This window comes from Prosopis cineraria, unplaced genomic scaffold (genome assembly GCF_029017545.1).
Source record: "Prosopis cineraria cultivar Desert tree isolate PC_DT_omini unplaced genomic scaffold, ASM2901754v1 PC1311, whole genome shotgun sequence".
NCBI lineage: Eukaryota > Viridiplantae > Streptophyta > Magnoliopsida > Fabales > Fabaceae > Prosopis > Prosopis cineraria.
The window spans coordinates 1-17,430 of NW_026556636.1; the positions used below are offsets into that span (position 1 = coordinate 1).

The 17,430-nt window shown below is 35.6% G+C and overlaps 1 protein-coding gene and 1 non-coding gene across 2 annotated transcripts; one reads left to right on the forward strand and one right to left on the reverse strand.

The window, feature by feature from the left end:
- Positions 1-6,928: 6,928 nt before the first annotated feature.
- On the reverse strand, positions 6,929-9,687 carry LOC129299813 (uncharacterized). Its single transcript, XM_054938293.1, has 2 exons — positions 9,173-9,687; positions 6,929-7,061 (listed from the first exon to the last, which is right to left on the reverse strand). Exons 1-2 carry the CDS (start codon positions 9,569-9,571, stop codon positions 7,047-7,049), a joined length of 414 nt encoding a protein of 137 aa, XP_054794268.1. The 5' UTR covers positions 9,572-9,687; the 3' UTR covers positions 6,929-7,046.
- Positions 9,688-11,694: 2,007 nt separating this feature from the next.
- On the forward strand, positions 11,695-11,801 carry LOC129299814 (small nucleolar RNA R71). The gene has a single exon (XR_008590638.1). It is a non-coding gene; the product is annotated as a small nucleolar RNA R71 (small nucleolar RNA).
- Positions 11,802-17,430: the final 5,629 nt, after the last annotated feature.

A 17,430-nucleotide genomic window follows, 5' to 3' on the forward strand; every position in this document is an offset into this window, starting at 1 on the left:
GTTTGCACGTGAATTCAAAATATACTCATAAATGCCTTGCTAAAATCAAAATATCATCCCCACCCCCTTCTTTTGACATATCACAGCACATAGAAATTACAGGAAATAAGACCTTTAACACAAACCAACAAGTCTTCTCTACTCTCATGTGGTCTTCTAACACTTCTATCCGCTAATTGGCATATCATAGGTATCTTATGCTTAGTCAAGACTCAAGGCATGATAAATTAAAAGAGGCATACATTAATGGCTGCACCTAAGTCTATCAATGTATGAGAAAAATGTGTGTTGCCAAATCTTGCATGGAATTTGTGAAGGAACCAAGGGCCCCTCACATTTTATAGGGAGTTGAGGCTTCATGATAGCACTCACAGATAAGGGTAATTGTACCCTTGCATTAGGCCTAAATTTCTTTATTTGTACAACATTCTTTCAAAAAGTTGGCATACTTAGGAAAGTTCTTAACTACATCCATCAAGGGTACATTAACAGGAATCTTGTGGAAGAAAGTAATCATACCTCTTGATCAAGTATCCCTTTACTTGCTTAGGGACCACTTGTTGCTTGTGGAAAAGGAAGCTTCTTCATAATCTCTTGACTTTACTTTACTTCTTCCTTCCTTGAACTCTCCTTTCTTGTTTCACTTTGCTTGGCCTCTCCCTTTTATCCTTGCTAAACAACTCGGCCATAGTCCCCTTTTCCACCTTAGATAGTGGTTGCTCACATATGATCTCCTCAATGTTTTCATCCTCATCATCTCTATAAAAAGATGCATCATTAGGAGCAAAAGAAGAACTAGAAACATTAACATCAATTGAAGAATTTAAAGAGGGCTTCTCGACCTTCCCTTATCTTTTGTCTTCTTGCACTCTTTCTCTTAACTCCTTGCTACTCGTCAATGTGATAGCATTAAGATTAGCTTTAGGATTAGCAATGGTGTTGGATGGTAATGTAGAGGCTTGAGCATTGGCTACACTTAATTAGTTAGCAAGCATATTCATTTGAGAAGTAAGGGCATCAATTTTAGAGTTCATGTTCTCACACTTGTTACCCATACTCTCTACCTATTCCCTAAGCCATCATACATGTTTTTATACAAGGAGTTCATTTCAATCAACTGCTTACATTACACATTCACATCATTAGAAGAGTTCGAATTAGAAGAACTCTCAATTGGAACAAGCCTCCTATCACTATAAGAATTAGATGAAGGTGCAAGAGAATTACCACTTGGATTGTAGCTTTGAGAAGAGCTACCTTGAGACAAATGAGGTGAAGGGTCACGGCCAAAGGTGTTTTGATAGGATCCTCTTTGTTGATTGTCTTGTAAAGCCATATTTGGATTTGAATAGGAGAAATTAGGATGGTCTCTCCATGAAGGGTTATAAGTATTAGAATAAGCTCCTTGCCCTTGCCTCCCACCATAGGATTGTTTCCATTGTAGATAGCATTTACTTGTTCAAACTTAATAGGACAATTGCTTCTACATGCATAGGTGAGTTACAAAATGTACAAGAATAAGGGACAAGTGCTTGAGAAGTACTTACATTGCTCACTTGAGATATTTGTGGAGCTAACATTCTCCCAATCTTGGCAGCTAGCAAGTCCACATATGAATCATTAAGAATTGAGGAACTTACCATATTCACATTTCTCTTTTCCCTTGTAGAGTATTAAGCACCACTTGAAGCCATCTTGTCAATTAGTTCCCAAACCTTTAAGGAAGTGAGGTTAATCAAGCATCCACCACTAGCGGCATCAATATTAACTTTGTCTCTTGGAATCAAGCCCTCATAGAAATATTGGACAAAATTCTCACTAGAAATTTGATAGTATGGACATTTAGCCAAAAGGCCTTAGAATCTAGTCCAATACTCATAGAGACTCTCATCCTCTCCTTGTTGGACCCCATAGATTTTCTTCTTCAAATTGGTGACCTTAGAATTTAGAAAGAATTTATCTAAGAAGAGTCTTCTTAGCTCGGCCTATGTGCTTACTTTCACATATGAAGGGTAGTTGAAATACCACTCCTTTGCTAAACCTTCAAAAGAAAATACAAAAGTCTTAGCTTGAACATCATCAACATTTACATGCATAGGCTTTATAGTATCACAAACCAATAGGAGAGTATGCAAAACCTATGGCAATCCTCTCCCGGTAACCGATGAAATTTAGGCAATGCATTAATCAAAGAGGATTTAATTTCAAATTGAACATTAGTAGGAGGAACATATAAGCCATAAGAATTATCATGCCAATTAGGTTGAGTTAATTGCCTAATGTTCCTCTCCTCTCTAGGGTTATGCAAGCCTTCAAATTCATTATTAACATGGCCATCATCATACAAATTCTCATTCCCATTCCCATGGCCCTCATTATACACATGCTCATGTCCTAAGATACCTTCCATTGTTGAATTACAAACCAAATGAGAATCAAGAATAGGTTGTGATCTTCTCAATCTAGAAATAGTTCTTTCAATTTCTGGATCTAATTCAACAAAAGAGGTATGTTTTCTTCGGGTCATGCACTAATCAAACTCAAAAAAAAATTAACAATGAACAAGCTAAACTAAAATACAAATCAACAAGAAACAATTCAAAACACACAAAAGCAAGAGAAATAATTTTTTATTTTTTTTCTAATAAACTCAATAGCAACAAAATGAAAAAAAATAAAAAAAAACCAAACAAGTAGAAAGAGAGTTAGAAATGCTCAATCAAGAAGCTTTGGCAATTCTGCAATTCGCACAGTAGGCTCTCTGGAGACAATGAATTTGTGAATTTTCTAGCAGCCAATCGACATGATAAATTCCCCTGACAATTTTGTGAGAAACATGATAGATATACAGAAAAATTATATAAAAATTTCAGATTACAAATCCTTTCCAATCGTTCCCAGAATTTTTCACAAGTTGGTCCACAGGTCTGGAGAAACAGGATTTCGTCCAGAAGACCTTCAGAGATTCTAGTAAACTCTCAAATAGGAAAATGAAAAATTGAAGAAAATCTTAAACACAAGAAACAAAGATAAGACAGTGATAAGAAAAATGAAACTAAAATCAATCAATTTGAACACTGATAGGAAATAGTCGCTTATCCTCAAAATTACACTAAAGCTAACCCTAATGCAATATAGGGCCAACCCTAGGTCATCTCCCCAAGGAATGGTTTTAAGTCTAATTGAAAGTTATCTAGTGAAATAAATCAACCAAAGTTTGTAGGAATTTAGTTATCTATCTAATTATCTAAACTAATTACCTAATATGCAAGTAATTAAAATGCTAGTGAAAGTGAGTGAAATGAACTTCCCTTTTTACAATAATGGAACCCTAGAGATTAGTTGATTTTGGACTCAATATGCAAGTAATTATCTTTGTTTTACAATAACACAAGCATTAACACCACAAGATTATGCAATATTAACACAAGAAATTCACTAATTGAAAAACACAAGATTATGTGCCAAACAAAGAGTGGCAAAATTCAGTCATGGCTGTCCAAGGAAGAAATTAAATGAAACAATCCTCTCTCTTTACATCAACATCAAATTCAAATTAGAATTTATAAGCTAAGATGATTAGACCCTAGATTAAGGAATCTAACCATCTAGTAAAAAGAGAAGAGGATAGGAAACAAAAGAACTTAGCCAATTTGAAGCTCAAGACTCATCCTCCATCTTCATCTCTCTAGGATTCCACAAAGAAACTTAGCCAATCTTCATCTTCAAGAACCCTAGTGATTGCTTGTGAAGGCCAAACTCCATAGCTCTTGAATGATGGAAATGAGCTTCAATCCTTGTGAAAATGGAAGGGATGGAACGAAAATGAAGAGAGGAGAAGAATGGTATGAGTTTTGTGGAGGTTTGGTGGCTGAAAATGGAGGTTAGGGTGCTGGAAAATGAAGAACAAAAGAGAGAAAATGAAGAACACTATGAACAAGAGAGAGAGAATGTGGAAGATGAATGAGATATGTGTTGGATCCCATTTGGGACTTAAAATGGCGTGCTCCTTGGTGTCTCCCATCAGCTGAAGCTTAATTAAAATAAGGAAAAAGAAATTAAAATGTAAATGGGAGCCTTGTCACACTTGCAAGGTGGCAACTTCCTATTGGTTTGTAGATGATTCCAATGTGTGCCTAATTTCCCATGTGTCATCCACATCATTTTAGCTGATCTAATCCCTCAAAATAATCATAATTCACGTGCAAACCATCAGCCATTGTCCTCAAGGAGTGTTGACCTCAATTGCCCAATTGATGCACAAGTCACATGCCACCTATGTCACATAAATCACATAATTCAATTAAATAGCATATGATATAATAAAATCTAATTCATGTCCAGAATTAAATTCATAATTAGAAGGGAGAATTTATTAAATTAACCAAGTTTCAGGCTGCACAAAATTATATAAAAATTTTCACACAAAGGCAAACCAAAAACTAGGACAAACTAAGACACTTAAGAAAGTGTTGACTTTTTTATTTAATTACTCCCAAACTAAAATGAATTTTAAAAATATAATTTCACCATTCATCAACTGGACATAAAATGCACTTTGTCAATTTTTCTTGTACATTTTCTCAAAAGTTCATTTTTTGGACCAAAATGCCCCTAGTGCACTGATCTTAGAAACTTAGGCAAAGTTCCAAATCTAATGCAATGTGTGCACTTGAAGGTGATAAATCATTAATAAAATGGTCCTAATTGACAAATAAAAGTGGGTAACAAATGTGTTCTATCAATTCCCCCACACTTAGCTTTTGCACTCCGGGCAAAATCAAGTGAAAAAGGTCCCAAAAGAAACTATAAGACAAAGAAATAAAAAAAAACATTGTTTCAAGTCACTAAAATACTAGCTCATGAACTTCTACAAATTATCAATCAATGTGGCAATAATTACGAAAGAATTATGCACATCACAAACAAACCCTTACCAAGAATCAATGTCAAAGAGTAAGCCTCTCTAGGTTAAGTGTTTGCTCTCATCACTCAAAGTGTATAAGGTATTAAATTTCACTCAAAATTTCTTAGGATAAACCCTACTATGAATTTGTAACCCTTCTACATCTCCATCACTAAATAGCACTTGCAATCAAGAATCAAATGGACTTTATTAGGTTGTGATATAGGTAATGAAAGGATGTCTAAGAAATGCATGTATATAAAAAAAAATAGGGTTAGCATCAAAATAATGCTAAATCAAGATATATCCCCTTAATATGCAAAGCATAACCTAACTCAATTGAGTGAACACCTTAACACAATGAGGATGGAAAGAAATGATAAAAATAATAAAACAAATGGAATGGATGAGCTAGGCAACTTTTTATTTTTATTTTTATTTTTTTTCTTTCTTTTCTTTTTTTTCTCTTTTTTTTTTCTTTTTCTAGCAACTTTATTTCTTTTCTTTTTGACTATATTTTTTTTTTCAAATCTATCTTTGTTGTTTTTTTTTTGGTTGCCCCTAACTCTTTGAAAACAATGGAAGTAATGGATAGAGAAATGATAATAAGCATCCACTCATTTGATCTAGGACATGCAATGAATATTAAAAAGACATATAAAAGTGTAACATGCATTCCTTGGGGAAAAATAGGGTGAATATTTTTTTTTTTTAAGAATCAAACCAAAGGCTCAAAGTGGCTAACAAAGGATAATAAATAATAATAGGTTGGCTATTTGGCTCTTGGCTATTTTTTATGAATGCCATCTCTCATCTCCTATCAAACAAGTGCAAGATATATGGTCTTAATTAAGAAGTGAAACAAATTCTAGAGGGTAACATCACTAAGGAATTAATCACACATGAGTGTTTAGCCTCTTCCATGAATGGGTAATATGCCACTCTAATCCATTAATTCAAGGTAAAAGAATGTTCATTTCACACCTATTCAATCCTAAAAATTACCACATCTCAAGAATCAAAATATCCATTCAAGAGCTAGGTAATTAAGTAACCTCAAACAAAACAAAACAAAGAAATTTTTTTTTTTGAATTTTTTTTTTTTTGCAAAACCAAACAAAACCAAACAAACAAAACAAAATGTTTATTTCTCTCCCCAACACTTAAATCATGCATTGTCCTCAATGTATGTATAGACTAGTGATAAAATAAGGTGAGATCAATAATGAATGCATAACAAAAGTGTGGTGCAGATATTTTTTTTTTCAAACTAAAACACAAAACAAAGAAGTCAAATAAAGCAAATAAACTCTAATTTTCCTACTAGGTTCATCTCCCCCACACTTGAACTATACCTATCATTAAATATATCAATTAAAGGAAGGTAAAAGCTCAAGGTTAGAGAGATACAACCTTATCATGGTGGTTCAAAAACATGTTGAGAGAAGTCCTCCTCCTTTTGAAGTGATTTGGCATCTTTGTAGAGCTTGCATAGGTGACCATTGATTTGCATAGTGGAACCCGTGGCTTTATTCAAGAGTTGCAAAACCCCATAGGGAAACACCTTGGTCACTAATATGGTCCCTCCCACTTAGACTTCAACTTGGCATGCTTATGAATAAACCTTGTTTGGAACAAGAGGACTTGATCTCCTTCTTGGAACTTTTTCCTCAAGATTAGCTTGTCATGAAGGATCCTTGTTTTCTCCTTATAGATTCTAGAAGACTCATAGGCATCCAACCTAAGCTCCTCAAGTTCTTGCATTTGAAGAAATCTCTCCTTAGCCGAAAGATGGAAATCCAAGTTTAGTTTCTTGATGGCCCAATAGGCCCTATGCTCTATCTCCACAGGGAGGTGGCAAGCCTTTCCATACACCAATCGAAAAGGAGACATGCCAATGGGAGTCTTATAAGCGGTCCGATAAGCCCACAAAGCATCCTCCAAGTGTAAAGACCAATCCTTCCTATTTGTGTTCACCACCTTGGTTAGGATTTTCTTGACTTCTCTATTTGATACTTCGGCTTGGCCATTAGTTTGGGGATGATATGGTGTAGAGATTTTGTGATGCACTCCATATTTAGCCAAGAGAGCCTTCATCATCTTATTGCAAAAGTGGGATCCTTGGTCACTTACCAAGGCCTTAGGAACTCCATACCTACAAAAAATATTAGATTTGAGAAACTTCAAAACAATCTTAGCATCACAAGTTCTAGTAGGAATGGCTTCAATCCACTTTGAAACATAATCAACACCAAGTAATATGTACTCAAAACTAAAGGATGGTGGAAAGGGACCCATGAAGTCAATGCCCCAAACATCAAAAATCTCACAAAATAAAATGGGTTGTTGAGGCATTTCATGTCTCTTACCCCAACTACTAACCTTTTGACATTTCAAGCATGCTTTACAAAATTCATAAGAGTCTTTAAACAAGCTAGGCCAATACAATCCACAATCTAAAACCTTCCTAGCTGTCTTATTTGAGCTAAAATGACCACCACATGCATGAGAGTGACAAAATTCAAGAACAGAAGGCACATCAACATCATCAACACACCTCCTAATCACTTTATCACTACAAATCTTCCACATCAAAGGTGGTTCCCAAATGTAAAATCTAGACTCTCTTTTCAATTTTTCAATGGCAAAACGTGAAGCACAAGGAGGCAAGACTCTACACTCAATATAGTTAGCAAAAGAGGCATACCATGGAGGCTTAGATGAAATGGCACACAATGCCTCATCAGGAAATGAATCACAAGGAATAGTAGGGTTAGAGTTTACCATAGTAGCTTTTAAATGAGGTAGTCTAGACAAATGATCCGCTACTTGATTGGTAGAACCACTCCTATCCCTTATCTCCACATCAAATTCTTGCATTAAGATCACCCATCGAATCAAGCGAGGCTTAGAATCTGTCTTCTTAAACAAGTACCTCACAGCAGCATGGTCAGTGTACACAACAACTTTAGAGTTAAGAAGATATGATCTAAATTTATCAAGTGCAAAAACAATAGCAAACAACTCTTTCTCAGTTGTGGTGTAATTAACCTGAGCTGAATCTAGGGTCCTAGATGCATAAGCAATCACATATGATAACTTGCCCTCTCTTTGACCAAGCATAGCTCCCACAGCAAAATTAGAAGCATCACATGACAACTCAAAAGGTAAAGACCAATTTGGGGCTTTAAGAATGGGAGGGGAAATGAGCATGCTTTTCAAAGTGTCAAAACTCCTTTTGCAAGCATCATCAAAAACAAAATCAACATCTTTTTGTAAGAGTTTAGACATAGGCAAAGCAATTTCACTAAACCCCTTTATAAATCTCCTATAAAAGCCTGCATGTCCCAAAAATGATCTCAAATCTTTCAAACAAACAGGATATGGCAAAGAAGCAATCACATCTACTTTGGCCTTATCCACCTCTATGCCATTGGAAGAAATCAAATGGCCTAAAACAATTCCTTTATCTACCATGAAATGGCATTTTTCAAAGTTAAGCACAAGCTTCTTTTCAATGCACCTACCAAGCACTTTATCTAAAGAATGCAAGCATGAATCAAAGGACTCACCATACACAGTAAAATCATCCATAAAGACTTCCATGCAATGTTCAATAAAATCACAAAATATGGACATCATGCATCTTTGAAAAGTACCAGGTGCATTGCAAAGACCAAAAGGCATCCTCCTATAGGCAAATGTACCAAAGGGGCATGTAAAGGTAGTCTTATCTTGGTCACTAGGAGCTATAGGAATCTGAAAATACCCACTAAACCCATCTAGGAAGCAATAATGGGACTTGGAAGCCAATCTCTCAAGCATTTGATCAATAAAAGGCAAAGGAAAATGGTCCTTCCTAGTCACATTATTGAGCTTCCTATAGTCTATGCACACTCTCCAAGCATTTTGAACTCTAGTTGGAACAAGCTCTCCTTTCTCATTTTTTACCACAGTAATCCCCCCTTTCTTAGGTACAACTTGGGTTGGAGACACCCACTCACTGTCAGCTATAGGATAGATGATCCCAGCACTAAGTAGCTTAACAACCTCTTTCTTTACCACATCTAAAATCAATGGGTTAAGTCTCCTTTGTGGTTGCCTAATGGGCTTAGCATTGTCCTCAAGAAAAATTTTATGTGTGCACACAATAGGGTCAATACCAGGAATGTCAGCCAAAGTCCAACCAATAGCATGTATGTTCTTTCTCAACACATCAAGTAATGCATTTTCTTCCTCAAGAGATAAAGAGTTAGAAATTATTACCGGAAGCTTCTCATTCTCAATGAGATATGCATACTTGAGATTGGATGGTAAAGGCTTCAACTCCAAGGTAGGTGGCTCTACACAAGAGGGAATGAGCTTCTTCAAGTCTAATTTGGTGGAATATTCCATGGTACTATCTTGTCTTTTAGGCTTGTCACTTGTTTTTGATTTCTCCTCTTCTTTCTTTACAGCCTCCCCCTTTTCTTGCAACTTGTCCTCAAGTGCTTGGACTTGAGCCACGGCCTCGACATGTGAAAGTGTAGAATTTTCCTCCAATAGCTTGGGAATCCTAAGAACATCAAGCTCGAGTGGAGAAAAACTCATAGATTCGGCCTTAATGGCTTTAGTACCTACAACACAAGAAGATATACCCTTCTCAAGCATTTCAAGATCAAGCATAGGAGATATTTTAAACAAATCATGAGAAGAAGTAGTTGCATCATTCAAGCATGCATCAATCTCTAAACAAATAGGACAACTACATCCATCAATACATGTAGTAGTAACAAGAGACAAATCATCATCAACATGTGAGAAAGAATCAAGCATGTGAGACTCACAAGCATCATGAAGCAATAACTCAATGGAACTTACACCTAACAAAGAATAATCCTCAAAAGGATGTTTCATTGCTTCATATATATTAAAAATAACATGATCCTCTCCACATTTCAAAATCAAACTACCTTTTTCCATGTCAATCAATGTACGGGCAGTCCTCATAAATGGCCTTCCTAAAATCAAAATATCATCCCCACTCCCTTCTTTTGACATATCAAGCACATAGAAATCCACAGGAAATAATAGACCTTTAACACAAACCAACAAGTCTTCTACTACTCCATGTGGTCTTCTAACACTTCTATCCGCTAATTGGCATATCATAGGTGTCTTATGCATGCAATCAAGACTCAAGGCATGATAAATTGAAAGAGGCATAACATTAATGGCTGCACCTAAGTCTATCAATGCATGAGAAAAATGTGTGTTGCCAATCTTGCATGGAATTGTGAAGGAACCGGGGTCCTCACATTTTATAGGGAGTTGAGGCTTCATGATAGCACTCACAGATGAGGGTAATTGTACCCTTGCATTAGGCCTAAATTTTCTTTTATTTGTACAACAATCTTTCAAAAATTTGGCATACTTAGGAAAGTTCTTAACTACATCCATCAAGGGTACATTAACATGAATCTTGTGGAAGAAATCATATACCTCTTGATCAAATTGTCCCTTTACTTGCTTAGGGACCACTTGTGCTTGTGGAAAAGGAAGCTTCTTCATAATCTCTTGACTTTGCTTTCCTTCTTCCTTCCTTGAACTCTCCTTTCTTGTTTCACTTTGCTCGGCCTCTCCCTCTTTTTCCTTACTAAACAACTCGGCCATAGTCCCCTTTTCCACCTTAGATGGTGGTTGCTCACATATGATCTCCTCAATGTTTTCATCCTCATCATCTCTACAAAAAGATGCATCATTAGGAGCAAAAGAAGAACTAGAAACATTAACATCAATTGAAGAATTTAAAGAGGGCTTCTCGGCCTTCCCTTGTCTTTTGTCTTCTTGTACTCTTTCTCCCAACCCTTGCCACTCCTCAATGTGATAGCATTAAGATTAGCTTTAGGATTAGCAACGGTGTTGGATGGTAATGTAGAGGCTTGAGCATTGGCTGCACTTAATTGGTTAGCAAGCATATTCATTTGAGAAGTAAGGGCATCAATTTTAGAGTTCATGTTCTCACACTTGTTACCCATACTCTCTACCTTGTTCCCTAAGCCATCATACATGTTTTTATACAAAGAGTTCATTTCAATCAACTGCTTACGTAACACATTCACATCATTAGAAGAGTTCGAATTAGAAGAACTCTCAATTGGAACAAGCCTCCTATCACTATAAGAATTAGAAGAAGGTGTAAGAGAATTACCACTTGGATTGTAGCTTTGAGAAGAGCTACCTTGAGACAAATGAGGTGGAGGGTCACGGCCAAAGGTGTTTTGATAGGATCCTCTTTGTTGATTGTCTTGTAAAGCCACATTTGGATTTGAATAGGAGAAATTAGGATGGTCTCTCCATGAAGGGTTGTAAGTATTAGAATAAGCTCCTTGCCCTTGCCTCCCACCATAGGATTGTTTTCCATTGTAGATAGCATTTACTTGTTCAAACTTAATAGGACAATTGCTTTCTACATGCATAGGTGAGTCACAAAAAGTACAAGAATAAGGGACAAGTGCTTGAGAAGTACTTACATTGCTCACTTGAGATATTTGTGGAGCCAACATTCTCCCAATCTTGGCAGCTAGCAAGTCCACATATGAATCATTAAGAACTGAGGAACCTACCATATTCACATTTCTCTTTCCCTTGTAGAGTATTGAGCACCACTTGAAGCCATCTTGTCAATTAGTTCCCAAGCCTTTAAGGAAGTGAGGTCAATCAAGCATCCACCACTAGCGGCATCAATGTTAACTTTGTCTCTTGGAATCAAGCCCTCATAGAACTATTGGACTAAATTCTCACTAGAAATTTGATGGTGTGGGCATTTAGCCAAAAGGCCTTGGAATCTAGTCCAATACTCATAGAGACTCTCATCCTCTCCTTGTTGGACCCCATAGATTTGCTTTCTCAAATTGGTGACCTTGGAATTTGGAAAGAATTTATCTAAGAAGAGTCTTCTTAGCTCAGCCCATGTGCTCACTTTCACATAAGAAGGGTAGTTGAAATACCCATTCCTTTGCTAAACCTTCAAGAGAAAAATACAAAAGCCTTAGCTTGAACATCATCAACATTTACATGCATAGGCTTCATAGTATCACAAACCAATAGGAAAGTATGCAAAAACCTATGGCAATCCTCTCCTCCGGTAACCCATGAAATTTAGGCAATGCATTAATCAAAGAGGATTTAATTTCAAATTGAACATTAGTAGGAGGAACATATAAGCCATAAGGATTATCATGCCAATTAGGTTGAGTTAATTGCCTAATGCTCCTCTCCTCTCTAGGGTTATGCAAGCCTTCAAATTCATTATTAACATGGCCATCATCATGCAAATTCTCATTCCCATTCCCATGGCCCTCATTATGCACATGCTCATGTCCTAAGATACCTTCCATTGTTGAATTACAAACCAAATGAGAATCAAGAATAGGTTGTGATCTTCTCAATCTAGAAATAGTCCTTTCAATTTCTGGATCTAATTCAACAAAAGAGGTATGTTTTCTTCGGGTCATGCACTAATCAAGCTCAAGAAAATAAGAACAAAGAACAAGCTAAACTAAAATGCAAATCAACATGAAACAATTCAAAACACACAAAAGCAAGAGAAATAATTTTTTTTATTTTTTTTATTAAACTCAATAGCAACAAAATGAAAAAAAAATAACACCAAACAAGTAGAAAGAGAGTTAGAAATGCTCAATCAAGAAGCTTTGGCAATTCTGGAATTCGCACAGTAGGCTCTCTGGAGACAGTGAACTTGTGAATTTTCTATCAGCAAATCCACATGATAAATTCCCCTGAAACTTTTATGAGAAACACAAGAGATATACAGGAAAATTATATAAAACTTTTAGATTAAAAATCCTGCCCAATCGTTCCCAGAATTTTTCACAAGTTGGTCCTCAAGTCTGGAGAAACAGGATTTCGTCCAGAAGACCTTCAGAGCTTCTAACAAACTTTCAAATAGGAAAATGGAAAAATTGAAAAAATCCTAAACACAAGAAACAAAGATAAGACAGCGATAAGAAAAATGAAACTGAATCAATCAATTTGAACGCACAAAGAGGAAGATATGCTAACTCAAAGTTGAAACAGGGTTTTTGGAAATCCTCTGTAATGGCTCCCTGGACCTTGTTAGATTGTAAAATTTCCACAGGACACTTCCCACGTCCAAAATTGACCAAACCAATTTTAAAGTGAAGCTAGGATATAGAGCTTTCAATGAAATAAATTTCAAGTTCAAATTCCTCAGACTCATTCCCAGTTAATTTTTCAATTTCAGACAGAGACACTAGAAACAGAGTATTTTCAGCTCTACACCAAACCAACGAAAATTGCATAATTTTTTTTCTTTTTTAAAAACAGAATAAAAACACTCAAAACACACAAAAACACTAAAAAAACACAAAAACAAATTTTTTATAATTTTTCAAAAATTTTCAGGAACACTAAAAATGTAAATTAAGTACTAAACAACCTTAGAATTAAACTTAAACCATTCCCCGGCAACGGCGCCAAAATTTTGATAGGAAATTAGTCGCTTATCCTCAAAATTACACTAAAGCTAACCCTAATGCAATATAGGGCCAACCCTAGGTCATCTCCCAGGAATGGTTTTAAGTCTAATGAAAGTTATCTAGTGAAATAAATCAACCAAAGTTTGTAGGAATTTAGTTATCTAGCTAATTATCTAAACTAATTACCTAATTTGCAAGTAATTAAATGCTAGTGAAAGTGAGTGAAATGAACTTCCCTTTTTACAATAATGGAACCCTAGAGATTAGTTGATTTTGGACTCATTATCTTCTCATGATTAGGCTAAGTTTAGCTTCCCTTTCCTCTTGACTAAAGCTGTCATGACTTAAGAAAATTATCCTAAGCCCATTAACCTAATTAGCTAACCTCCCTAGGTCTTAGATTAAAGTCCCTAGTTCAATTAACCAATTGGTGAAGACATTAGCCAAGTGATTCACTCAAATTCTCTCTCAACAGCCATGGTCAAACACATAAATTGAGCCAACCACAAGATTATGTCAAGCTACTCAGCTAACCCACAGCTACAACAACACAAGCATTAACACCACAAGATTATGCAATATTAACACAAGAAATTCACTAATTGAAAAACACAAGATTATGTGCCAAACAAAGAGTGGCAAAATTCAGTCATGGCTGTCCAGGAAGAAATTAAATGAAACAATCCTCTCTCTTTACATCAACATCAAATTCAAATTAGAATTTATAAGCTAAGATGATTAGACCCTAGATTAAGGAATCTAACCATCTAGTAAAAGAGAAGAGGATAGGAAACAAAAGAACTTAGCCAATTTGAAGCTCAAGAATCATCCTCCATCTTCATCTCTCTAGGATTCCACAAAGAAACTTAGCCAATCTTCATCTTCAAGAACCCTAGTGATTGCTTGTGAAGGCCAAACTCCATAGCTCTTGAATGATGGAAATGAGCTTCAATCCTTGTGAAAATGGAAGGGATGGAACGAAAATGAAGAGAGGAGAAGAATGGTATGAGTTTTGTGGAGGTTTGGTGGCTGAAAATGGAGGTTAGGGTGCTGGAAAATGAAGAACAAAAGAGAGAAAATGAAGAACACTATGAACAAGAGAGAGAGAATGTGGAAGATGAATGAGATATGTGTTGGATCCCATTTGGGACTTAAAATGGCGTGCTCCTTGGTGTCTCCCATCAGCTGAAGCTTAATTAAAATAAGGAAAAAGAAATTAAAATGTAAATGGGAGCCTTGTCACACTTGCAAGGTGGCAACTTCCTATTGGTTTGTAGATGATTCCAATGTGTGCCTAATTTCCCATGTGTCATCCACATCATTTTAGCTGATCTAATCCCTCAAAATAATCATAATTCACGTGCAAACCATCAGCCATTGTCCTCAAGGAGTGTTGACCTCAATTGCCCAATTGATGCACAAGTCACATGCCACCTATGTCACATAAATCACATAATTCAATTAAATAGCATATGATATAATAAAATCTAATTCATGTCCAGAATTAAATTCATAATTAGAAGGGAGAATTTATTAAATTAATCAAGTTTCAGGCTGCACAAAATTATATAAAAATTTCACACAAAGGCAAACTAAAAACTAGGACAAACTAAGACACTTAAGAAAGTGTTGACTTTTTTATTTAATTACTCCCAAACTAAAATAAATTTTAAAAATATAATTTCACCATTCATCAACTGGACATAAAATGCACTTTTTCAATTTTTCTTGTACATTTTCTCAAAAGTTCATTTTTTGGACCAAAATGCCCCTAGTGCACTGATCTTAGAAACTTAGGCAAAGTTCCAAATCTAATGCAATGTGTGCACTTGAAGGTGATAAATCATTAATAAAATGGTCCTAATTGACAAATAAAAGTGGGTAACAAATGTGTTCTATCAGACGGGGAAAGGAGCAGAGTTAGGGGTTGTTTGTGAATTGTAAAGAACTACAACCCCTTTTTTTTGAGCAAATCTATTGTAATGTATTTAGGATTAGGGTGCTAGTAGGATATGATTATGTATATGTGTGTGAGTATGTGTGGATTGTATGGGTTGTGTATAAATTTTTGTTGGTTGTAGACTTGTGGCTAGAAACTTGGCTATGGTATGTGGTTTTGATGGATTTATTTAGTAGACCAAGTTTTCACTACAAGAAAATATTTATTTTGGCATATATGTGATTCCACAAGCAAATGCAAAGTAGTTGCATTGCAAATGGTGTGCTATGAGCAAACATACGCCTTGGATAGAGAGAGTGGGTGCGTGGGCGCCATAGAGATCTCTGAGCCAAGTGAAAATGTTTAGCGTGTGTATTCATATGTGTATATGATATTTGGAATAGTTTTTAGCCACTCTTGTGTGATTTGTACATTTTGGAAGTTTAGGGTTCATTTTGAAAAATGGCACCCGGGTGGTCAAATTTTGATATAAAGAGGTTTTCTATCATTTAAATGTTCTATCAGGTGTCTTTAGTCCTATTTGACATGTCCAAAGTGTTTCCACAAGTTTGTGACCATTAGGATGAGATTTGGACAATTTTGAAAATGGATTTTTACCAAAAACCTGCACTTTTGCATCCAAGTGTCCAAATCTTAATCCGACTGGTCGGAAGAGCTGTCATGACAGCAAAAGTGCTGTCATGACAGCAATATTTGTTGATATTTTAACATGCACGAAATTCAATCTGTCCGTTAGATCTTTCCAAAATTTGGTATGCTAATAGTACTATTTAAAAGTGATATGTGGGCTTAGGAATCACTCTGATCGGAGGTCGGATGATGAAATGGTGCACCCTGAAAATTAGTCCGGAGGTGCTGTCATGACAGCTTTTGACAACAAAAATAGCCAATCTTTTAACATATCTAATTTGTAATCCAACCGTTGAATCTTTTTGAAATTTGGTACACTTATAGTACCATTTGAATGTGATGTGTGAGATTTAAAATCACTTTGATCGGAGATCAAATGACGGAATGGCGTCTCCCAGAAGTTGGCCAAGGAGAGTTGTCTTGACAGCAATTTAATGCTGTCATGACAACATCTTTTTATTTCACTTTCGTCTAGCTTACTTCCGTGCGCTATAGGTAGAACCTATAATTTTTTTAGGTTTTAAATGATTTATTTCTTAAGTTATTTAAAGGATCAACTCCTTAACCACACTTAATTTATTTGACTTGTGTGATTTTTGGATAACATTCAGGGCAAGTGTTACAGTATGATTGATTAATCTCTTTCCTTTTGAAAAAAAGGAGTAAAGTGAGATAAAGTTGATACTACCTTGTTCATTAAGAAAAAAGAAATAATATTTACTTATTGTTTAAATCTATGTTGATGATATAATATTCAGTGCTACTGACCATTCCTCATGTAAGGAATTTTTTGATTTAACGTAGGGAGAATTTGAAATATCAATGATAGGCAAGTTGAATTTCTTCTTAACACTACAAACCAAACAAAGGAAGAATGGTATTTTCATCTATCAAACCAAATATTTGAAGGAAATGCTTAAAAAATTTGAAATGGATCAAGCAAATGGAATAGAGACTCCCATGAGTTCTTTTATCAAAATGGACGATGATGTAACGGGAATAGAGTTTGACTATAAAGCATATAGAGGAATGATTGGATTACTCCTACACCTCACTACAAGTCGTCCATATATATCCTTTAGTGTAGGTCTCTGTGTTATGTTTCAATCTGCTTTAAAGGAATCTCATGTGACTATTGTAAAGAGAATATCAAGATATCTTAAAGATACAGACACATTGGGACTTTGGTATCCTAAAGGAGGAAGTGACTTTTTGATTAGATATTTTGACGCAAACTTTAGAGGATGTAAAACAGAGAGGAAAAGCACAAATAGAATTTGTCACTTCTTTGGTGGCTTGTAACATCTTGGAGGATTTAACCTCTAATTAGTTGAATAAATGAAGATTTATTAAGTAAATTAATGTGGTGTGTGGTTATAGAGAGCTAATCGGTGTCATGAGTTGTGGTTCAGCTTTAAGATTGAGTCTGGAGT

Excerpts from the sequence above, each read along its gene's own strand:
- LOC129299813 (XM_054938293.1), bottom strand. The coding sequence starts at position 9,571 with ATGCTTGATCTTGAAATGCTTGAGAAGGGTATATCTTCTTGTGTTGTA.